Source organism: Arabidopsis lyrata (assembly GCF_000004255.2).
Source record: "Arabidopsis lyrata subsp. lyrata unplaced genomic scaffold ARALYscaffold_8, whole genome shotgun sequence".
NCBI classification, from domain to species: domain Eukaryota; kingdom Viridiplantae; phylum Streptophyta; class Magnoliopsida; order Brassicales; family Brassicaceae; genus Arabidopsis; species Arabidopsis lyrata.
In genome coordinates, this window is record NW_003302548.1 from 16,358,973 (window position 1) to 16,383,185 (window position 24,213).

Below are 24,213 nucleotides of genomic sequence, written 5' to 3' on the forward strand. Positions count from 1 at the left end.
ACTTCCAATCACCAATCACTGCTCGCCACGTCATCTTCATTTAATGTCTCGCAGTTTCCCGCATACAGCTCTCTCCTGTGCTCCACATGATCTTCCTGTAGCCCGACATCCATATGTCTTCACGAACGACCATCTTAAATGTGCTTCTTCTACCTCTTCAATTCAAACATTAAATTCAAAATCTATTAAGGTTGCATATTTGTTAGCATTCAGTAGTAGTAGTAGATAATTACTCTTGTTAAACTCTTCAAAATCGGTTAAATAGTAATCGAAGTGGTTTGTATTAGTATTGTTATCGCGTCATAATTTATATTCAAATCCAATAGTGTGATTGTGTAGATTATTAACAACAAACTCGACTAAAGTTCACATATGTCAAAGCTAAAAACAGAACATATATTCAAAACTACGAGTTTGAATACTAGACAGAATTGAATTAGCTACTTCATGTTATTATCCACCGTTTATTGTATCCCAACCATCATACCCAAAGAACAAAGTTTCACCATACACAAAGTTTGCATTAGAGAGTTGAATATATGTATAATTAGACGACCAAATCTTAATAAGAATCCAATTATAGCAATTATGATTCTTACAAAAAATCAAAGAGAAAAGAAGAAAATTAGAAGCATAAGTAATTAACGACAGACTAATAATAGAAAGAAGTATATGTAGAGCAGGTTTCAATATAATAATCACAGACATACCACATGGGTTGATTCTTATAACACAGCTGTTTAGTTAATTAAGCCTATGAAGACGATTACTGTCCTAAACCACTGAATATCAAAATTATATATATGTATATATATGTGTGAGGTGCTTATAATGATTAATTGTTTAATTTTATTTCAATTAAATTTTAATTTTGCCTTAACAGCTCCCAACACTACTGTCATGGGCCATTTGCAAATATTAATTTTTTTATCATATTTTAAATTTTCTTTCATTTCCTTAGTTTTTTTTTTTTTTTTACATCTTTAGATCGACAAGGTCCGATCTATAGCCGAGTCAAATGGACTTAACCACTTGACTAAAGGAACATTCCCTTTCATTTCCTTAGTTTTAAATTCACATAGTTGATAAATCCATTTTAGAAATATTGGTTAACCAACTTGTATCTGTATGGTCGATTAATAACCGGCCCTGCGCATGCTAGTGAGTCATATTATTCATTCATACATAAACTAGTGAGTCATATTATTCATAATTCATTCATACATAAACTAGTGCATGGATACGTCTAATGACTTTATTGACTAAAAGTCTAAAATGTTTGTTCCATACCAGAAAACATTTTCAAATAAAACCAACACACCAATATGAGTTAATTAAGTAACGTATATGAAATAAGAAATTCTAATTAATATATTGATGTAATTTGTTCTTGAATAAGGTAGGCAAAAGGATTAGTAAGCTAAGTCGATACTACGCTAAATAAAGCCGAACAAAGAGACATTGGGCCCTATTTCTTTATAAACGAAATAAAAACAAAGTAAAACATCACAAAACTGTACGTACTTAACTTTTTTATATATTGATACTAGTAAATAAATTTTTTATCCAAAACAAAACTTTATGATATATGTATTTCAGTATTTGATATAGTATATACTTTTGCTTATAAATGACATAAAAAAAAAAAGAGGACTCCTCGTACCATATTTTACGAGAACCTAGTGAACCAAATTGTAGTCTAAACACTTTTAATCACACAAATTGTAGAACATACTCCCTCCGTTTCGTTTTAGTTGTCGTTTAAGTTTTTTTCACACAAATTAAGAAAAACATTAAATTTTCTGTTTTACCCTTTATTAATATATTTTATAAAAAAATTCATTGGCCGAAACATTAAAACAGTAAGGATAAAACTGGAATTTTCACAAAACATTTGCATCGAAAACCTAAAACGACAACTATTATGAAACAAAATTTTAACTCTAAAACGACAAGTAAAACGAAACGGAGGGAGTATAATTTAGATAGTGGATTCGAAATTCTGAGTGAATTTAATGAAAACAAATAACACAAAAAATAAAATTAAAATTACTCATTGATATACTTTACTTATATAGATGGATGACATTATTGTTAAATGGACCCAATTGAAACAGTATTAATCTGTTAATAGAAATGAAAACCATCCAACTTCTTTTAACTTCCACTTCATTATGTTCCCTCTGAAAACATCTGAAAATAACTGCCAAATGTCATATGCTCTCTATAAATGAATCACATGGTTAATTTCAGAATTTATTATTGTTTGCTTTACTTTACAATGTCATTTGTTTTTCAATTAAAAACAGTTGAAATATAAAATTTAATAAAAATAGCAACACTTCCATTTATGGGCCTGATATTCAAATGGGCTTTGTGCAGAAATATCAGATTGGACCTGTCCACATCTACCAAAAATAAACAAAATTGCTTTGTTTCTTCTCTTTTTCTTATGTTATTGTAAAAGAAAGTTGCTTTGCTGGCTTATAGTTATAGTCGGAGGTTTTTGGCGTATCCAGACTTGCCAAAGAGGTTTGAAGTGGAGGCTCAGCTGAATAAAGACGATAGAGACCAACGTTTTATTTTTTGGAAGCAACAGTTTCATAAGAGCGTTGGTTTGTGTTATACCTTTTGAAGATGCATCATAACAAAACATACATATTAGTTTAACTAAATTAAATATTTTGTGTATATGTTTTTAAATTAACACAAAACATGATATACGAAAATCTTTTTGTCAAAAAAAAAAAACAAGATACGAAATATATCTATCCCTATATGACTATATCTACTATGGAAAGGTCACGAGTTAGTTCACACGTCTCAAAATGTGAATACACGCGCTTCGAAAAAAAAGGAAAAACTCATGGAAAAGTTTCTGTTTCTATATTTCTTTGACTCCATCCACTATCGCCCTCTCTCCTCTATATATATTCGAAAAGCATTATTATTCATCAGAAGTGCAATTGTACAAATTCTTTCTTTCTTTAGGGTTCCATCGCTAAGCTCTCTGTCAGAGATATTTGATCAGAAAAATCAACAAATATGTCTGTAATGCAACAAAATCTTTCACTAGAACCAAAATCTAAAAGACGAAAGATTGATTCAGAGATTAATTCTTCATCTTCTTCTTCTTCTAATAACTGTGGTCACTTCTTCGTTCGTTACGGAATCTGTTGTCACTGTAGATCGAACGTAGAGAGACATGGAGGACGAGCATTCGATTATCTAGTTGATGGATTAGAGTTAAGCGACGTAGCAGTGAAGGTTACTAAGCGAGTTACTACACAAATCACTTGCTTCAACGACAAGAAGCTTCACTTGGTACTTGACTTGGATCACACGCTTCTCCACACCGTTATGGTTTCGAATCTTTCTAAAGAAGAAACGTATCTAATTGGAGAAGCAGATTCAAGGGAAGATCTATGGAAGTTTAACGGAGGATACTCAAGCGAGTTCTTGATAAAGCTTAGACCTTATGTTCACGAGTTTCTTAAAGAAGCCAACGAGATGTTTTCCATGTATGTTTACACGATGGGAGATCGTGATTACGCAAATAACGTGTTGAAGCTAATTGATCCGGAGAAAATATACTTTGGACATCGAGTGATAACCAGAAACGAGAGTCCTTATATAAAGACACTTGATCTTGTTTTGGCTGATGAGTGTGGAGTTGTGATTGTGGATGATACTCCTCAAGTTTGGCCTGATGACAAGAGGAACCTGCTAGAGATCACCAAATACAATTATTTTAGTGACAAGACAAGACGCGATGTGAAGTACTCGAAATCTTATGCAGAGGAGAAGAGAGACGAGGGTCGAAACGATGGATCGTTGGCGAATGTTTTGAAAGTTATCAAGGAAATTTATGAAGGATTCTTTAGCGGCGGAGTTGAGAAAGAGTTAGATATTGATTCAAAGGATGTGAGGTTGTTGCTTCATAATGCACGTAGACCAAACTGATCCTCCTAATTTCACTTTCACCGGATTGTGATCTTGCTTCTTTTTTTTTGTGTAATACTTTGTATGAAGATATTGAAGAATCTGTAAAAAACTATGTTTGCTATAATGAAACAAATGAGTTGATCTTGGTTAAGAAACCCAATATTTTTTTCTTTTTCTTTTTTTTTCAATTTCTCTTAAAGCGCATTAGGGCAATTTATCTACAAGTGGACTCAGTCCATAATGTTCTGCGAAAGTTCTCTACATTAGATATAATAAATATATAAAATAAAGTAATTTATAAAATAGTATGTATATATGTGAAAAATCTTGTTCAATGTATGCTCTCAGTAAAAATGTGCCACGTTATTAAAACTCTATAAGGCAATAACATTATTGATCAATTGGTCATATACTGTGAATGGTATGAAAATTCAAACCGAATTTATGGTTATGAATATGAGTTCTGACCAATGACCATTTCGTCTGATACTCTTAACTACAAATAGACTTGATATGAAAGAAAAACATAACAATATTTAGTGTGTAAGAATTCGAACTGACTAAAGAAAAAAATTGAAAGGTATGAAGATGAATCCCTCAAAAATGTTGGTTGCCTTCACTCTGATTGTTCTCATCGCAGTTTCTTCCGTCCATTGCCGACTAAGTGATCTCGCCTTTGGTATGTATATAGTATTATTTTGGTTATAACTTTTAAATCTCTAAATTCAATTTAATCCCTTATGTCTCAGCTTTGGAAACACTGATATCTTCTTCTGATGCCTCTCCATTGTTAAGACTAAAAAAATTAGTGAATTTTTTAAGACGTAAGAGACTTTAAAAAAATTAGTGAATCTGACAAATATGTCTATCAAAATTTAGAGATTCTTACTAAAAAAATTTAAGGATCCAATTATCTCTAGCTACTGGCTACATTTACTGTCTTGCTTATTTTACCAATTTCTGTAACTTTTGTTTTATTAAAAAAAAAAACAAAAAAAATTTCTGTAACATTTTCTTTGGTATTATTCGTTATATATATATATGAATATCACATATACATTTTATTTTATTTCTCTAAATTTTAATAATTTCTTTTCTCAAAATGATGGTAGCTTCAACGGAAAATTGTGTAGAAGCAAGTCGAATGTAACGAGAAATTCCAAAGTCCAGAATGCGAAAAGTATTGTACAAAGGAGTTGTCTTTCAACAAAGGTGTTTGCCTTCTAAGGTCCTTCGTAGAACCTAAACCTCCTTCGTATTATTGTTGTTGTTATTGATAAATCCACTATGTAATTCTTAATTTCTCATCTTTGATCAAAATATGTTTATGCTTTTTCTACTTCAAATCTAATAAAGAGTTTTTCTTTTTTTTTTTTAAATGGAGAAAATACATATATAAAATTTCAATTAATCGTTATCACAGTCCACCACTCCTTCTCTCTAGGGTTTCTATTGATAAGCTCCCTCGGAGATATTGATAAATTGATGAGAGTAAAGAACACAAAAAGTGTTTAGGAAGAATTATAATAAACTCTCATAAGAATAAAGTTACAAAATACATTCTCTTATATAGAGATGAGATTAATCTAAGTTTCCTAATTTATGATAAATATAAATGTAAATAATACTTTAAAGATAAATGTAAATATTCCTAAACTAATTTATGATAATCTTCTAGATCCTTCTCGATCTTCATGATTTCCATAATCTTGGGCGATCATCTCGATCGTCGATCTCGGTCGATCTCCGGTTCTCCCAATACCCCCCGGCAAGCTCATACGTGGTTACACGTTTGAGATTGGACAAGTCTTCAGAATAACGGCTTTTATACCCGGCCGTCGGGTCATCATCGACGTTTATACCCGATCGAAGGGTTCAAAGCGGCTACAATACCCAGCTGTTAGGTCATCGACGTTTATACCCGATCGTAGGGTTCAAAGCGGCTACAAAACCCAGCCGTTAGGTCATCGACGTTTATACCCGATCGTAGGGCTCAAAGCGGCTACAAAACCCAGCCGTTAGGTCATCGACGTTTATACCCGATCGTAGGGTTCAAGTAATAAAAATATCACCCGCGATTGCGAGGTTCGGATGTTGCTCGCGATGGCGAGACTAAAAAAAAACAACTCACGAGGGCGAGTAGTTTAATCAAAAGGAGAAGTTAAACTCGCGAGGGCGAGAAAACATCATTGTTCCCGAAACTGATTTTTTTTTTTCTTTGCGGAAGCTAACGTAACGGATCCAAAATCCACAGAAAGGATCTTGGCTCTGATACCATGATAAATTGATGAGAGTAAAGAACACAAAAAGTGTTTAGGAAGAATTATAATAAACTCTCATAAGAATAAAGTTACAAAATACATTCTCTTATATAGAGATGAGATTAATCTAAGTTTCCTAATTTATGATAAATATAAATGTAAATAATACTTTAAAGATAAATGTAAATATTCCTAAACTAATTTATGATAATCTTCTAGATCCTTCTCGATCTTCATGATTTCCATAATCTTGGGCGATCATCTCGATCGTCGATCTCGGTCGATCTCCGGTTCTCCCAATAGATATTGATCATAGAATAAACAATATGTTGTGATGCAAAATATTTCACTAAAAACGAAGAAAAAAGGCAAAAAAATCGATTCAGAGATCGATTTCTCGTCTTCTTGTAATGTGTCCATTTCTATATTCATTACGGAATATTCTATAACTGCTTATTGACTGTGGAGATTCAACTATCTAGTCGATGGACTACAATTGAGCGATGAAGTCTTTATGTTAACAAAGCGACTCAATCTTAGCAAAGCGACTCATTACACAAGTCAGTTGTCTCAACGATAAGAAGCTTCGCTAATTAGTACTTGATTTTGGACCACACGTATAAGAAAAGTATCTAATCAAAATTCTAGGGAAGTAATATGAAGGTTTAGCAGATATACATTTTCGCACAAAAAAAGCAGATATACATAAGCGAGTTTTTGATAAAGCAAAGTACTCTTTGTTGTGGACATTAGCCATTCTGTTATTTGAGCTCAATAACTAAACCAACCTAAACTGGAAAACTCTTAATTTTCGATGAATCAATTAATTAAAATGGCACTAAACAGCTTGCGAAAAGTTAGAACGTTAGTTCTTTGTCAATAGAAAGTTCTTACGAAAAGTTTGTTGGCGAGTTACGCATCCCTGGAGGTCTGTGCGGGTCCGGTGGCTCGGGGGAGTGAAGTCGACGGTGGAAATCGGATTCTTCTTTCATTGGCATCATCCCCTCGTCGCTACTGCAAAGCTGTGGGCCTTGAATCCGCCGGGTATGGTGCGTCTGGCTCGTTGCCTCCGGAGTTCCGAGCCGCAGCTCCGATTCCGGTGAACTTCCGATGATTCTCTGTTTTGTAACTGTTTGCTTCAAATTTCAAATTTTGTGGTTTATCTTTGGTTTACTATGCCGAAAACCAAATTAACCGCTTAACATCGAAAGTAAACCGGATTTACCCAGAAACCAACCCGATTAGTAAACCGCCTTCCTTCTTCTTCTTCCTCCTCCTCACTGTTTAACGCAGCCTCCGTTTCTTCTCTTCTTCTCCTCCCTACACAATTCCTCTCCTTTTTTTCATTCTCTTTTCTTCTTTATAATCCTTCTGATTCGCTGGTGATCGGTACGAGAAAGTTAGAATCACGAAGAAGCTGTGTTTCGTTTAATCGGAATCAAAATTGGGTGTGGAGAAGAAATTGAACAAATCCAAATCGGATTGCTAAAATTACTTGTGATCCCAAAACCGACTGCTGCTCTTGGTACTGCCTCGAGTGCGGCGACGCCACCGTATGGGATCCCAAAACCGACTGTTGCTCTTGGTACTGCCTCGAGTGCGGCGACGCCACCGTCAACCACCGCGTCACTTCCCTAATCATACAAGACGGCGATATCTCCGTTCAGATCCCAGCTGAAGTCGGTGACTTACCGTATCTTACATCCCTTATCTTCCGCAAACTCACTAACCTCACTGGTCAGATCCAACCCACTATTGCCAAGCTCAAGAATCTCACTTTTCTCTGACTAAGCTGGACGAATCTCACCGGTCCGGTTCATGAGTTTCTGAGTCAGCTCAAGAATCTTGAGTACATTGACCTTTCCTTCAATGATCTCTATGGTTCTATACCAAGTTCTCTCTCTTCATTACCTAAACTCGAGTATTAGGCTTTGGATTCGTTCAATTTCTTCTCCAGATTGCTCTTCTTAATCTTGAACATACTTTAAGGTGGCTTTGGATTTCTGTAAAAAAAAAAACAATCACAGATCGGAATCGGAAACGTACCATTACATAATTCGAATCGGATTTTCACTTGGGTATAATGATGGGTCAACTAATTGGGTTGGGTTCTGGATAAATCCGGTTTAATTTGATTTTAAGTGGTTAATTTGCTTTTCGGCACAGTTAACCAATGATAAACCACGAAATTTGAATATATGGGGAATGAGGTCTCGAACTTTCAATTTAGGGGGAATCTGAAGTTTAAATTTTGTTTTGTGTGGACTGGAAACGAGACCCGAAATCTGTGTTGTTATGGTACTATATGAAACTTACTGGGGGGACACAGGTCGTTCACCCAATATATAAGGTTTAAAAAAAAAAAAAATGTTCTTATATAGCAGGCAAGCTAAGAATATAAAAGTTTGCTAATGTTGATTATGTGCCTTTTAAATTCGTAGTGCTATTATCACTAGATCTTCTTCTTAAAGTGGTAAAGCGTTTTTACCAAACAAATGATTTACCTTGTAGATACTTTTAAGGTCAAAGATTTAATTTATTTAGTTAAAAATCTACGTACATTTACTATATCAACAAAACTAAAGAGGAAAAGAACTTTGATATAGATACAAATTGGACAGAATCACGGAAGTTACGGTTATGAACTTTTTTATGTAATTATAAATAGATCATTTCATATTCAATCAATGTAAATCAAACTCTATCTTAAAAATATACAATATTGGTTTGTTAAAATGGGTTCTTCCAAATTGATGTTTACATTCATCGTTGTTGCTATGCTAGCCATTTCCTCTGACCTATTCTCTGGTACATGTTATTTTTAATATGGATTCAGCTATTACATATACAATTTTGTATCCTTCTCAAAAAAAAAAAAAAATCTTAATTTTCTTGTTTAATGATTGATAGTTGAAACTGGAATCAGCGTGCAAGCTGCGCCTCCCACTTGTGGACGAGATTGTACTGAGAAATTCTTGACACAAGACTGCGATAAATATTGTGTAGGTTTGTCTTATAAAAGAGGTGTTTGCATACTATCCGAAGGACTTCCTCCAAAAACTTCTACATATCGTTGTTGTTGTTCGTAAATAAAATATATAATTCTTCATCCGCTCTGATCAAATATATTCATGTTTATTATCCTTTAACTATAATAAAGAGTTTTATTTTTCAAAACAAGAGTGTATATATTAAGAGGAAAAGTATCTCATCGGAATTGAAGGGAAGATCTATGAAAGTTTAATGCATACTCAAACGAGTATTTGAATAAACCTTAGATCTTTTCGATGTGGCTCATTGGCCCTCTGTTATATGCCCAATAACTAAATCAATACAAATAACTTACGAAAAGTTAAAAACGATAGTTCGTTGTTAGTAGAAATTTCTTATGTAGCAAGTAAGCTAAGAATATAATTCAATCTAAATATAAAAATTTGTTAATGTTGATTATGTGTCTTTTAAATTCATAGTGAGCTATTATCACTAGATCTTTCTCTTAACATGATTTAACTTTGACCAAACAAATGATTTACCAAAATCTTTTAGTTTTTTATTTTTGGTCAAAGATTTAAATTTTTAGTTAAAAATCTACATTGATTATATTGACAAAAGTTATGGTTATGAACTTCTTATGTAATTATAAATACATCATTTCATACTCAACTAATGTACTTCAAACAAAATCTTCAAAGACGAGAAATCCTTTTTTAATAAAAGCAAATTGAAAATGGGTTCTTTTAAATTGTTGGTTGCATTCACTCTCGTTGTTATGATGACCATTTCCTATGACCTCTTCTCTGGTATGTCTCAATACATAATACAATTATTACATTTACTTATTCATACTGATTTTTTTTTTCGTATTTTTCATCTTTAATTACTTCTTGTGGTGATTGTAGGAATAGGAATAAGTGCGAGAACTGTGCCTCCAACATGCTATGAAAGTTGTAACGCGACATTTCAAAATCCAGAATGTAACAAAATGTGTGTAGGATTGGCTTATAAAGATGGTAGCTGCATTTATCCTCCTCCTGAGGTTGATGGTCTTCCTCCTAAACGACCTTACTTTCCTCGTTGTTGTTGTAATCCTATAATTCTTTCTCCTCCTTCTCCTTGATTAAGTACCTATAATATAAATAAATAGATAATCTTCTTTTCAATAGGAAATCTTATGTTCTAATTGGAAAATATATAAAACTAAATATCTATGAACAAATCTGAATTTGTCTAGCTTTCAAACCGAAGGAAAACCAAATATTCAATTCAGTTTAATTCAGAAACATTTTCTGAAAACTGAACACACCAAATTTATGAAGTTCATAACCAAATCGAACCAAAATTTTCAAATGCTGAGGCATAGTTCAAATGTTTAAGTTAAGCATTTTTGCCTATCTAAATCTATATCAATTTGTTCAAGAGAAAAATTATTCTTTTCACTCTGAAAGTAAAAATATTCTTTAAAAATAGAAACAAAACAAAAATGTCCATAAAAAGATTAGACCTTATGTTCACGAGTTTCTTAAAGAAGCCAAAGAGATGTTTTCCATGTATGTTTACACGATGGGAGATCGTGATTACGCAAAGAACGTGTTGAAGCTGATTGATCCGGAGAAAGTATACTTTGGGGATCGAGTGATAACCAGAAACGAGAGTCCTTATATAAAGACACTTGATCTTGTTTTGGCAGATGAGTGTGGAGTTGTGATTGTGGATGATACTGCTCAAGTTTGGCCTGATCACAAGAGGAACCTGCTAGAGATCACCAAATACAATTATTTTAGTGACAAGACAAGACGCGATGTGAAGTACTCGAAATCTTATGCAGAGGAGAAGAGAGACGAGGGTCGAAACGATGGATCGTTGGGGAATGTTTTGAAAGTTATCAAGGAAGTTTATGAACGATTCTTTAGCGGCGGAGTTGAGAAAGAGTTAGATATTGATTCAAAGGATGTGAGGTTGTTGTTTCATGATGCACGTAGACCAAAGTGATCCTCCTAATTTCACTTTACCGGATTGTGATCTTGCTTTTTTATTTTTTGTGTAATACTTTGTATGAAGATATTGAAGAATCTCTAAATAACTATGTTTGCTATATGAAACAAATGAGTTGATCTTGGTTAATAAACCCAATATTTTTTTTTGTTTTTTTTTTTCAATTTCTCTTAGAGCGCATTAGGGCAATTTATCTATAAGTGGACTCAATCCACAATGTTACAAGATTCCCTAATTAGATTTGTTCTGCGAAAGTTCTCTACATTAGATATAATAATATATAAAATAAAGTAATTTATAAAACAGTCTGTTTGCGAAAAATCTTGAACAATGTATGCTCTCAGTAAAAATGTGCCACGTTATAAGGAAAAAACATATATTGGTCAATTGGTCATATACTGTGAATGGTATGAATTGATTCAAACCGAATTTATGAGTTCTGGCCAATGACCATTTTGTCTGATACTCTTAACTACAAATAGACTTGAGAAGAAAGAAAAAGATAACGATAAAAATTGTGAAGAGATATTTGGCATATATATATATATATATATATATATATATGAATATCACATATACATTTTATTTTACTTCTCTAAATTTGAAATAATTTTTTTTTGTCAAAATGATGGTAGCTCCAACGGGAAATTGTGTAGAAGCAAGTCACGAATGTAACGAGAAATTCCAAAGTCCAGAATGCGAAAAGTATTGTACAAAAGAGTTGTCTTTCAACAAAGGTGTTTGCCTTCTAAGGTCCTTCGTAGGACCTAAACCTCCTTCATATTATTGTTGTTGTTATTGGTAAATCCACTATGTAATTCTTAATTTCTCATCTTTGATCAAAATATGTTTATGCTTTTCTACTTCAAATCTACTTAAAAGAGTTTTTCTTTTTTCTTCCTTTATTTGAGAAAATACATATATAAAATTTCAATTAATCTTAATTTCTTTTTTTCTACGGTGAAGTCTTTATGTTAACAAAGCGACTCAATGTTAGCAAAGCGACTCATTACACAAGTCAGTTGTCTCAACGATAAGAAGCTTCGCTAATGAGTAATTGATTTTGGACTACACGTATCTCCACACCGTTATGGTTTTATAAGAAAAGTATCTATGCAAAATTCAAGGGAAGATATATGAAGGTTTAGCAGATACTTAAGCGAGTTTTTAATAAATTTTTGTTGTGGACATTAGCCATTCTGTTATTTGAGCTTAATAACTAAACCAACCCAACCTCGAAAACTATTAATTTTCGATGAACCAATTAATTAAAATTGCACTAAACAGCTTACGAAAAGTTAGAACGTTAATTAGTCCTTTGTCAATATAAAGTTCTAATATTGCAGGCAAGCTAAGAATATAAAAGTTTGCTAATGTTGATTATGTGCCTTCTAAATTCGTAGTGCTATTATCACTAGATCTTTTCCTCAAAGTGGTAAAGCGTTTTTACCAATCAAATGATTTATCTATTATTTTAAGGTCAAAGATTTATTTTATTTAGTTAAAAATCTACGTACATTTACTACATGAACAAAACTAAAGAGGAAAAGAACTTGGGTATATTAGAACTTGTAACGACTCATGCACCAGAAGTTATGGTACTGAAATTTTATGTAATTATAAAATATAAATAGATCATTAAATACTCAATTTTCTAATGTTGATTATGTGTCTTATAAATTTGCAGTGCTCTTATCACTAGATATATTTTTTAAATGATTTAACTTTTGACCAAACAAAAATTTTGCCCAAAAAAAAAAAAGACCAAACAAATTAAATGATTTATTTTTTATGATGATTTATTTTGGTAAAAGATATAGCTATTTAGTTAAAAATCTGCATTTATTAAATTTACAAAAATAAAGAGGAAAAGAACTTGGATATATATAGTTAAAAATTGGACAGAATCACGGAAGTTACTGTTATGAACTTTTTTAATGTAATTTTAAATAGATCATTTCATATTCAATCAATGTAAATCAAACTCTATCTTAGAAAATATACAATACTGATTTAATAAAATGGGTTCCTCCAAATTGATGATTACATTCATCGTTGTTGCTATGCTGGCTATTTCTTCTGACCTATTTTCTGGTATATGTTATTTTAATATAGATTCAGCTATGCGTATACAATTTTGTATCCTTCTCCAAAAAAAATTTCTTAATTTTTTCGTTTAATGATTGATAGTTGAAACAAGAATCAGAGCGCAAGCTTCGCCTCCCACTTGTGGACGAGATTGTACTGAGAAATTCTTGACACAAGACTGCGATAAATATTGTGTAGGTTTGTCTTATAGAAAAGGTGTTTGCATTCTATCCGAAGGACTTCCCCCGAAAACTTCTACATATCGTTTTTGTTGTTCGTAAATGAAATAGATAATTCTTCATCCGCTTTGATGAAATAGATAATTCTTTAACTATAATAAAGAGTTTTATTTTTCAATGGGAAGACCATACCATACATATATGAAATTCAATTACGGACCACATAACTCTTTTAATGATTAATTTTAATTAATGCATAAAAATATATATTAAAATTGAAAAATATTTCATCGGAATTGAAGGGAAGACCTACGAAGGTTTAACACATACTCAAACGTATATTTAGATAAACCTTAGACCTTTTCGATGTGGCTCATTGGCCCTCTGTTATATGCCCAATAACTAAACCAATAAAAATTGGAAAACTCATGCGAAACAATTAACTGAAATTTCATAAACAGCTTACAAAAAGTTAAAACAATAGTTCATTGTCAATAGAAAGTTCATGTGTAGCACTAATGTCGGATACGATCACACCAGCATTAATGTATTGGATCACATTACAATTTCGCAGTTAAGCGTGTGTAGACGAAAAGAATACTAGGATAAGTGATCTTAGGAAGTATTTGTATTGCATCTCTTTTTTTTTTATTGTTTTTTTTAACTTTTTCAAAAAAGTAAGTTAAGAATAATTTAATGTCAATATAAAAATTTGTTAATGTTGATTATGTGTCTTTTAAATTCGTAGTGCTACATTATCACAAGATATTTCTCTTAATAACTTTGACTAAACAAATGATTTACCATAACCTTTTAGTTTTTTTTTTTGGTCAAAGATTTAAAATGTAATTAAAAATCTACATTGATTATATTAACATATATAGTTAGAACTTGTATAGACTCGCAAAAGTTATGCTTATGAACTTCTTATGTTTTTATAAATAGATCATTTAATACTCAACTAATGTACATCAAAGAATACCTTCAAAGACAATAAATTTTGTTTTAATATAAGCAAATTGACTGTCCGAGAGAATTTGAAATGGGTTCTTCTAAATTGTTGGTTGCATTCACTCTCGTCCTTATGATGACCATTTCCTATGACCTTTTCTCTGGTATGTCTCTTTACATAATACAATTATTACATTTACTTATTTGATCATACTGGTTTTTGTTTTTTAGGTATATTTAATTTTCTATTTACTTTTTATGATGATCGTAGGAATAGGAATAAATGCGAGAACTGTGTCTCCGACATGCTTTGATGAAAGTTGTAATGCGACATTTCAAAATCCAGAATGTAACAAAAAGTGTGTATTATTTGCTTATAAAGATGGTAGCTGCATTTATCCTCCTCCTAAGGCTTATGTTCTTCCTCCCAAACGACCTTACTTTCGTCGTTGTTGTTGTAATCCTTTAATTCTTTCACCTCTTTCTCCTTGATCAATATATTTCCTTTTGAAAATATATATTATTCTAAGTACTATAATAAATAAACAGATAAAATTATTTAGTGAGAAGATCATATAAATGTTTAATATAATAATAAAATATTAACTCTATTAAGGACTGTATTTTTATTTCTAGATTTATTTTAAATAGGGTAATCGTGATTGCCATATAACAAAACAAGCAATTGTTAATATAAAATTTTGATAAAATTGTAAGAAAGCATTCAACAACTATTTTCTTTTGTAAGATTAACTCTGAACTACAGAAATGCGCAATAAATTATTATTTATATTTTGAAGGAAAAATTATTCTTTTAAAAAATAAGTATTTTCATTTGCATAGTTCTAATGTTTACGTCAAGTATATATTTTCAATCTTTTATCAAAAAAAATCTTAAGAAAAAATTTGTTCAAGAAAAAATTATAATTTTACTCTGAAGGAAAGATTATTCTTTAAAAAAAATATAACAAAAAAAAATGTCCATAAACCCCATGATAATCAAACATTTGAAGGAAAATGAAAACTTGATGTCAAACAATAAAGAAAATTTGCTATTTCAGATTATTATCAATACAGCTCTAAAATTATTCAATGTGAAAGATATAGCTAATTCCTTTTAAGTTAACAAAAACTTAAAACAGAGAAGAACTGGGAAGAGTAAAGATTATGACTTATGACCATTATATCTAATCACAAGAGGCCTTCTTTTTATTGTTATACCTTTATTTTTACAAATAGACCCTTTTCTTTGCTCTTTTTAAAAATTGGAAGAAGATATTAATATATCATGTTTACTTTCTCTTTTTTTTTTTAATTAGAAGAATATTATAAATTGTAATATACCCTTTTGAAAGATATTTCTTTGTATAATCTTTTTTTGTTTGTTTATGTTTACATCAAACCAAATCTTAACAAAATGGAAGAAATTTTTGATCCACTTTAGCTAATAATAATGGACTCTTTTCTTTGCTATTTTTTTCAATTGGAATTTATACTTTTTAATTTTACATTAAACCATACCTACACTAAAAATTTCTAGCTCCTTTTATATCAAACCATAATTATTGTTAATAATGAGGTTTTAACAATATTTATGATAGAAATATATTTTTTTTTTTTATAAAGTGCTCGTTTTACATCAAAACCAAATCTTAAAATCTATATATTGTTTTAGAAAAAATAAATTGAGTGCTAGCTAGAGCTAGAGTTGAAAAATGAGTTCTTCCAAATTGATAGTTGCATTTTCTCTCGTGATTATGGTGGCCATTTCCTATGAGCTTTTTTGTGGTGTGTTTTTTTATACTTTCGAATATATTATTAATGTACCTATTCGTACTTTTCCCTTAAATAATAACAATTTTTTTAATGATTGTAGAGATGAAAATAAACGCCGAAACACAGACGTGCTTTGACCACTGTAATGAGACTTACGAGAGTAAGGAGAGTAGGAATTGCAACAAACGATGTTTGGAAATGGCTTTCACGGGTGGTACTTGGCTAGTTGTATTGAACAACATGAACTTCCTCACAAACCTTTTATTCATTGTTCTTGTTGTTGTAAACATTGTGTATAAAGTCTTTTAGTGGGAGGATAATATAATACTTCTTCCGTTTCATAAAACTAATGTCGTTTTAAAATTTTATTTTTGTTTTACAAAATATATCGATTTGTATTTCTAATGTAGAATTTTGAATAAAAATTAATTTTTAACTCTATTTCTTTAATGTATTAATAAGGAGTATAGTAAAACTTTTAATAGTTTTTTTAATATGTGTGAAAAATGTAGAATAGCAGTCTTTGTAAAATCTTTGTAAAACAGAAAGAGTACATAATATTATTAATTGTCGTTATTGTTTTTTAATCACATAATCAGTGTCAATAAACCAATAAGAAACAGAAATGCTAAAAAGAGAAGAAATAGTGTTATGGTCTCTAGCATTCTTTGCTAGCAAATCCTTGACGGTGCTATCAAGTTTTTGTTGATTGTTTCACTTGGTTGAGCTATAATTTTATTAATGTACATTTTTGTCATATTAATTTATCAGAAATGCATCTTTACAACAGAAATGTAGTAACGTACTACATTGGAATGCAGCGTAGAACACTTATGTATTTGTATTATGGTTATAGTTGTATTTCATTTGTTTTGTTAGTAATTTGCTGTGGCATAGCTGTTCTCTTACACAGGTTAATGGTCAACTTGTTATATTAATATATGTAAGTATGTATGGTAAAATAATAAAAAACGAATTTATGGTTATGAATAAGTATTGACCAATGACCATTTCTTGTAATTATAAAAAGACTTAATACATGCCTGTAAATTCATAAGCAAGAAAAAACATAATTATAACAAAATTTAGTTAAACCATTTGAAAGTGTGTAAGAAATTGAATGGTATGAAGATGGAATCCTTAAAAAAGTTGGTTGTATTCACCCTCATCGTTCTCATCGGAGTCTCCTCCGATCACGTCTCCGGTATTTAAATGCTCTATTTTAAAATTTTCAGCATCATTTATGAAAATACTTCTCAATTCAAATTAGAAAAAGTATTTTTCAAACAGAAAATGATTCTTTTTATTTATAAAAAAAAAAAAAAATTGTGGTTTTATATCATGAGTGGGTTTTACTTATTTGTGTACGTCTTATATACATTTTATCAATGAATTGGATCTTTCTAATAGGTAATCTTGCACCGGAGGAGGCTTCGAATCAACTGTGCTTCAATCCTTGCACTCCTAAACTTGGCAACAACGAGTGCAATACGATTTGTGTGAACAAGAAATACAAAGAGGGTTCTTGTGTTGGTTTTGGAATTCCCCCTACTTTCAAATATTGTTGTTGTAAAAATTAAATAATTTTAACTACAGTTTGAACAATAATAATATGGATATGTTTTTTATTAGTGGAATAATATATAATAATAAGATTAGCACATTTGATTGACTATGTTGATATATTTTGAATCTGATAACACATTTCTAGCGACAGGACGTGGATCTCGTTCACCTGTCAGCACGTTGGATGATAGGTTCGCGAGTTCAGTCAAATTAGTGAATTGCGTTTCTATTAAGTTTAGGATGTTATAACAAGTTGGTTCATGTTTGATAGTTATTAATAAGAAAACCAAAAACAACTAATTAGTTATATCTTAGTTTACTGTCTTTTGTATCTTTGGTGTGTAAGAAGTTACTCCTGGTAGATTCGATTTCAATCGTGCTACAAAGACATTTCATCATGCATATGCAATTTAACGTAGTTGATGGGCTTAGCGAATTTAGAGAAACTTTAGGCCCAAATCAGTTTAAATCTGTTCTAAATTTTCAAATTATTGTGTGTGAGAGATTTATTTTCTAGTCTTGTCATTTGGATCGACAAATCCCGATTCATAATCCAAATTTAGGATAACAAAACTTGTTGAAGTCAAACTTAGGATATAAATAAATGAAGATTTTTTGTCTTTGAAAGTGTCAGGTTACTAAATTGGTAAAGACTACACATTAATGGTCAATAGACTTGTATATAGTCAAAAAACTAAAACGAAAAAAATGGAAGTGACTATGAGTTATGACTCGTATTAGCCCTGAGACGGATCCGGATATCCGGGGTTTTTAGGCATATCCGGATCCGGATCCGTATCTGCCGGATCTATGAAAATATTATCCGGATCCGTGGCCATCGGATATCCGGCGTCCGGAGCTCCGTGCAAAAAACCGGATATCCGATTATATTTTTTTCTTTCACCGGAACATTCACACCACTTCCCCACCACTTTTTGATTCCGCCGTCGTCTGTCTCGTTACCTCAAACTCACACTCTCTCTTCTAACATCTTCAGTGGAATCAGATCTAGAAATCATCACCGGAAGCTAGCGATATCAACCACAACGAATGGAAGACAAAATATCATAATCGAGAGGCTACGGGAAGAACGTTGGGGATGCCTTCGAAGTGATGGCAGTGGTTTACGTGGGTTGATTTGCCGGATTTATGTACAAAAATGAAAAAACGGTGATTAAAAAAAAAGAAGAAGAAGAAGAAGAAGAGACGGCGAAATGAGTCTTCCATCTCCCAAAACCCCATTTTTCCATACACACAACAAGTCAACAACTAATCGAATAAGGCTTCTATCTTTATTGTGTTAGGCCCATTAACAGAATTAATAATTAAAGTCTGAAATGATGCATAAATTAAGTTAGGCCCAGTCAATTATATATGTTATATAACGGATCCCGGATATCCGGATCCGGATCCGGCCGGATCTATAATTCTTGTGTTCCCCTATGGAATTCTCTTTTGTTTCAATATTGTTGTCTACAAACTAATTAAACAATTAATTATTAACAAAGTTTCTCTCAAAGTATATAGACATTTTTTCGCATACGCAAATATTTTTTCTCACATCATTTTATTATTTTATTCCATTTTATGTCTGCAAGGTTTAATGAATGGTTAGGCATATCACATATGTATTTTTTTTCAGTAATCCAAGAGACTAGAATGGACCACATATTTATAAAATAGGAAAATATCAATTGATATGCATAGATGAATAGATAATTCACTCCCTTCATTTTGCACTGTTCCCTTGCTTCTGTTCATTTTTTTTTACGCATGTACCCCTATAGCATCAAGGGAATCGCATATATATTATAGGGCTGTATCATTGCAGACGGTAGGAGAAGATTTTGCGAGATATTGTTTTGGGGAGTTTTATTTATTTAATTTTTTTTTTTAATTTTTTTCTTGCCCAGTTACCGAACAGTCGTCTTTTTCCTCATCCTATATGAGGAGGAGAGATGGCGTTTTGAGGCTGAAAGAAAAAGGAAACAACTCCCCAAAACTGTCCTCTCGCATTCTTTTTCTCTGGTTCTGTTTTTCGAGCAAGGGTTCAACGACATGTTTTTCGTTGTCTAACTAGACTTTATCCATTTTTTTCCAGAACCGATGCCTCCGATTCTGCTTCCTCCCTGGTTGATTGCGTTTAGGTGTTATTCACGGGTTCTCCTATTCGTTTTTCTTTAAGAGAGTTCAAGATTGTCACTGGCTTACCTTGTGGGAAGTATCCAAGTATGAAGAAGAAGAAGAAGAAGAAGAAGAAGAAAGTTGTTTGGGCTTGAAGAAGATGTAACCGTGGACATGGTTATTACGATGTTGAAGAAAAGGATTGTTTCAGATCTCAATATGAGGATCTGATTATAGTTAGCAGATAGCCGAATTATCGCCTAACATTGTTATCAATACATAGAGACATTGTTGTCTTGGGTTTGATGAATAGTTATAATTTTTGAGGTAATAACGGTCATAGTTAGCCACTAACGTCTTATTGGGGAACTACTGTTAGCAAAACGTGAATGTTGTTTGTATGAATGTTTTTAAAAGCTGCTTTAAGTTAATATCTGCCTTATTTTAGTTAGCAGCTAGTCGTATTATCGACTAACAATGTTACCAATCAAAACTTGTTGTTCGGTGTTTGATGATTATTTACAAATTTCGTTTGGTGTTTGATGATTATTTAATATTTGGCTTATTTTAGTTAGCAGGTAGTCGTATTATCGACTAACAATGTTATCAATCGAAACTTGTTGTTTGGTGTTTGCTGATTATTTTCAACTTTAGAGGTGAAAACATTATCGTAGTTATATATCATATAACGTATTATCGGGATACTATTGTTATAAAAACAGGGATGGAGGTTTGATGAATGGTTGAAAAGTTTTAGGTCAAATCATGCATGATTATAGTTAGCAGTTAACGTATTATCGTGGTAACACGGTTAACATAACAGTGAATTGTGGTGAGCAAACGTTGACTTACAGTTGAATAACACATGCATAATTATAGTTAGCAGATAACGTCTTGTCGAGATAATATCGTTAGCGAATCAGCAATGGGAGTTTTACGAATGGTTGAAATGTATTTAGTAAAACAAGCATGATGATAGTTAGAAGATAACGTCTTCTCGGGGTAATATCGTTAGCAAAACATGGATTGCGGTTTGATGAAGTGTTGAAAACATACATGATGATAGTTAGCAGCTAACGTATTATCTGAGTCACATCGTTAGCGAAAAATAGCCCTGTGTGGCGAACAAACGTTGAGTTACAACTGAATAACTGATACATGATAATAGTTAGCAGATATCGTCTTATCCGGGTAATATCGTTAGCAAAATAGGTTGAGGGTTTGATGAATGGTTGAAAAGTCTTTTGGTAAACACATGCATGATGACATTTAGCAGATAACATATTATCGGAGTAACATCGTTATCAAAACATGGATCTGTGCTGAGCAAACGTTGTCTTACAGCTGAATATCCCATGCATGATGATAGTTACCAAATAACGTCTTATCGGGACAATATCGTCAGCAAAACTTGGATGGGAGTTTGATGAATGGTTGAAAAGTCTTAGGTAAAAACATGCATGATGATAGTTAGCATATAACGTATTATCGGAGTAACATTGTTATTAACCCATGGATATGTGCTGAGCAGACGTTGACTTACAGGTGAATAACATATCTGGTGTAATTATTTCTGTATCTTTATTTTTCTAATGCCGGCGAGAAAATATCTTCGAAGATATCGTTTAGCATTTAATGCTGCTGTACCTATACTACTCGGTTAACGTTATCTTTGTTTTGTAGGGGTGTTTGCGTCTTAAATGTTGCAAGGGAAGAGAGAGGGTTAAATATCTAATAATCAAGCATATCCACTTAATTTTCGTTTCGTCTGGGCATAGAAATTTAACTCACCCTATCACATATGTATTTTTTTTCAGTAATCCAAGAGACTAGAATGGACCACATATTTATAAAATACTATGATGTGTATATCTCTATACATAAACATAGGTGTCAATCCCCCCATTACAGAATTTTCAAAGTAGCATCTAGCTACTACTTAGTTTATGTTATATGTATATGACGTTCAAAAGCAACCTCACTATCAATAATATTGGTTTTTTTTGTTTTTCAAAAAAAAAAAAAAATTGGTTTATGTCTATTTTTCACAAAAAAAAAAAAACAATTAGCCACAGTACTCTTGTTGTAGCATCTCAACATGTGGTGCTAAATATTACTTTTGTTGTACTTTTTCTTCTAAATATTATTTCATTTATTTAGTTTTGAGATATTAAAGAAAATTCAATTTTCATGTTTATAATCTCTTTTATCTTATAAAGCACAAGTCACTATACCAATAATACTGTGACATGTGTCAATTCAAAATTATTTTTAAAAAAAAAAACAAGTTTCTGTAAAAATGTGACGAAACAAAACAATTATTATTTTTAAAAAATAAATCAAGTTTCTCCACGATCTCCACAATCTACCGTTACTAGCCATATATAGGAGCATGCTTCTTCTTTTTTCCAGCCTTTCTTAAACAAAAATAGAAAAATAGATTAATTTTTTACTAAAAAAAATATTTATGCTTCACGATTTCCTACCTTTTTTTATAAATACCTAATTAACACCATCACAGCCATTTGTCAGATGCTTCATCAGTGTTGGATTGTGGTGATACTTCATCAGTGTTGGATTGTGGTGCTAAAAAAGAAGGTTTGCTTTGAATGTTATTTTTATCAATTCATTCGAGAAAAAGATAAAAAGGAAGAACAACGAAGGCCAAATGAAAGCACATGGTGAGTACTAGCACGTGAGTTATGAATTATGGAGTTACAATAGATTTGACTATTCTCTATTTTTTGCACGTCTACTACGTTTTGGTCTTACTGACATATATTGTTTTGCAGATTTCTTATAAAATCAAGGACAATAAAAACATTAAATATAATGTTGTGATCTATGAAGTGCCAAGTCAAGACTCTGGTACATCCCCTATATATTAATAGAGAAACATTTAAAAAAAAAACCTTACCATCATGTGTTATTAACAAGATTGTCACGCTGATGTGTCGCTCTCACAATGATTTGGCTTCTATTTAGAGAGTTATCCAAGATTTATTAGACTATTTACAGAATTTGTCATTAGTCTCATACATCCATATATCCCATTAATAATTAAAAACATACACTTTTTTTTATCTTATATTACTATATTTTTATATTTATATATTTCTTTATATACATTTATATAAATTTTCTTTAGTGGATGGGTAAACAATCTTATTATTTATATTTATATTTATGTTTATATTTAAATGATAAAATATATATATTTGGTTCAAGAATCTCGAATTCAAAACTACAAAATCTTTACATCTTTCATAAATTTTTTACTTAAATAAATAAGATAATCTTCTTTCTATATATGTTACGAATACTTAAAATCCTATTTTTTGGAGGAGTTTTCGAATAAAAATATTATAACCACATTTGTATATAAACCAAAATCTGGCCACATTATAACCATTTCGTAAATAATCCATTCATAATCTAAGAATCTTATATTTGGAACACTACAAAATCTTAGCTTGGAAACTATCAAATCTCATCTTTGCTAAATTTTGGATTTCTTATACTTATTAAAAAAAAATTTCTTTTTATACTACAAAATCTCGAAATCTTTAAAACATACGGAAAGACATATTGCCATAAATGGTAACATTTCGTCAATACTTTTTTATCACGTTGAAGCTTTATTCAAAGTTTAAATATTTCACGGGTAAAACATATTCTTATATGAAATAGTCCCAAATTTGAATAAAACAAAAAAAAAATTTTAACATGTTTCGTTTTACACAAACGGATTTTGGATCCCGGATAATAATTTTAATCATAATAATTTTACTTGAATCACTTCATCTCGCACATCGTGCGAGTTGTTATCTTGTATATCATATTTTAAGAGATTTCATTATCTTAAAACATTATATATTTCTCTTCTAGCTCAGAAATACATCTATTTCTCTTTTTAATCCAAGAAATGAACAACTTTGGAGATTAATCTTAATTAGCATGATAATTGTATAATAATTTTGTTGTAGTTATAATAAACTTTCATTTGTTTTTCGTACGTAGTACGGGACTGCATACTAGTACATGCATAAGTCAATAGTTTTGTCCAAAAAAAAAATGGTCAATAGATAACAATTTTCTAGACCTCGTTCCTGATTAATTACCTATTGTTTTAGTAAAAAATTAATCTATTTTTCTATTGAAGTTACCATAATTAATTGAAACAGATAATATTAGCGATCAGGTTGACTAATTTAATGCGTGATTTGTATTAGCATTAATACTGTGTTATAAAAAAAGAAGAATGATTTAGACCCTAAAACAAAACAAAAACTAGATAAAGCAAAGATTGACTATATATCTCATCTCACTGT

General features: G+C 31.2%; 6 protein-coding genes, 1 long non-coding RNA gene and 1 pseudogene across 7 annotated transcripts; all 8 read left to right on the forward strand.

The window, feature by feature from the left end:
* The first annotated feature begins 3,000 nt into the window (after positions 1-3,000).
* LOC9302104 (RNA polymerase II C-terminal domain phosphatase-like 4) lies at positions 3,001-3,964 on the forward strand. The gene has a single exon (XM_002864266.2). The coding sequence runs from the start codon at positions 3,046-3,048 to the stop codon at positions 3,961-3,963; it is 918 nt and encodes a 305-aa protein (XP_002864312.1). The 5' UTR covers positions 3,001-3,045; the 3' UTR covers position 3,964.
* Positions 3,965-5,116: 1,152 nt separating this feature from the next.
* On the forward strand, positions 5,117-11,708 carry LOC9300392 (annotated as a pseudogene).
* Positions 8,909-9,383, forward strand: LOC9300390 (putative defensin-like protein 66). The gene is made up of 2 exons (XM_002864268.2): positions 8,909-9,014; positions 9,117-9,383. Exons 1-2 carry the CDS (start codon positions 8,942-8,944, stop codon positions 9,293-9,295), a joined length of 252 nt encoding a protein of 83 aa, XP_002864314.1. The 5' UTR covers positions 8,909-8,941; the 3' UTR covers positions 9,296-9,383.
* LOC9300391 (defensin-like protein 69) lies at positions 9,809-10,428 on the forward strand. The gene is made up of 2 exons (XM_002864269.2): positions 9,809-10,006; positions 10,106-10,428. The coding sequence occupies exons 1-2, from the start codon at positions 9,934-9,936 to the stop codon at positions 10,321-10,323; spliced, it is 291 nt and encodes a 96-aa protein (XP_002864315.1). The 5' UTR covers positions 9,809-9,933; the 3' UTR covers positions 10,324-10,428.
* Positions 11,709-13,120: 1,412 nt separating the features above from the next.
* On the forward strand, positions 13,121-13,741 carry LOC9300393 (putative defensin-like protein 66). The gene is made up of 2 exons (XM_002864271.2): positions 13,121-13,292; positions 13,389-13,741. Exons 1-2 carry the CDS (start codon positions 13,220-13,222, stop codon positions 13,565-13,567), a joined length of 252 nt encoding a protein of 83 aa, XP_002864317.1. The 5' UTR covers positions 13,121-13,219; the 3' UTR covers positions 13,568-13,741.
* A 689-nt stretch (positions 13,742-14,430) lies between these two features.
* On the forward strand, positions 14,431-14,932 carry LOC9300394 (defensin-like protein 69). The gene is made up of 2 exons (XM_002864272.2): positions 14,431-14,580; positions 14,688-14,932. The coding sequence occupies exons 1-2, from the start codon at positions 14,508-14,510 to the stop codon at positions 14,906-14,908; spliced, it is 294 nt and encodes a 97-aa protein (XP_002864318.1). The 5' UTR covers positions 14,431-14,507; the 3' UTR covers positions 14,909-14,932.
* A 1,142-nt stretch (positions 14,933-16,074) lies between these two features.
* On the forward strand, positions 16,075-16,633 carry LOC9300395. Its single transcript, XR_002330098.1, has 2 exons — positions 16,075-16,204; positions 16,293-16,633. It is a non-coding gene; the product is annotated as an uncharacterized LOC9300395 (long non-coding RNA).
* A 462-nt stretch (positions 16,634-17,095) lies between these two features.
* LOC9300396 (putative defensin-like protein 70) lies at positions 17,096-17,994 on the forward strand. Its single transcript, XM_002864274.2, has 2 exons — positions 17,096-17,396; positions 17,603-17,994. Exons 1-2 carry the CDS (start codon positions 17,318-17,320, stop codon positions 17,770-17,772), a joined length of 249 nt encoding a protein of 82 aa, XP_002864320.1. The 5' UTR covers positions 17,096-17,317; the 3' UTR covers positions 17,773-17,994.
* Positions 17,995-24,213: the final 6,219 nt, after the last annotated feature.

Coding starts and splice junctions, on each gene's coding strand:
- LOC9302104 (XM_002864266.2), top strand. CDS start 3,046: ATGTCTGTAATGCAACAAAATCTTTCACTAGAACCAAAATCTAAAAGA.
- LOC9300390 (XM_002864268.2), top strand. CDS start 8,942: ATGGGTTCTTCCAAATTGATGTTTACATTCATCGTTGTTGCTATGCTA. Junction 9,015..9,116: donor TTCCTCTGACCTATTCTCTG/GTACATGTTATT, acceptor AATGATTGATAG/TTGAAACTGGAATCAGCGTG.
- LOC9300391 (XM_002864269.2), top strand. CDS start 9,934: ATGGGTTCTTTTAAATTGTTGGTTGCATTCACTCTCGTTGTTATGATG. Junction 10,007..10,105: donor TTCCTATGACCTCTTCTCTG/GTATGTCTCAAT, acceptor TGGTGATTGTAG/GAATAGGAATAAGTGCGAGA.
- LOC9300393 (XM_002864271.2), top strand. CDS start 13,220: ATGGGTTCCTCCAAATTGATGATTACATTCATCGTTGTTGCTATGCTG. Junction 13,293..13,388: donor TTCTTCTGACCTATTTTCTG/GTATATGTTATT, acceptor AATGATTGATAG/TTGAAACAAGAATCAGAGCG.
- LOC9300394 (XM_002864272.2), top strand. CDS start 14,508: ATGGGTTCTTCTAAATTGTTGGTTGCATTCACTCTCGTCCTTATGATG. Junction 14,581..14,687: donor TTCCTATGACCTTTTCTCTG/GTATGTCTCTTT, acceptor TGATGATCGTAG/GAATAGGAATAAATGCGAGA.
- LOC9300396 (XM_002864274.2), top strand. CDS start 17,318: ATGAAGATGGAATCCTTAAAAAAGTTGGTTGTATTCACCCTCATCGTT. Junction 17,397..17,602: donor CTCCTCCGATCACGTCTCCG/GTATTTAAATGC, acceptor TCTTTCTAATAG/GTAATCTTGCACCGGAGGAG.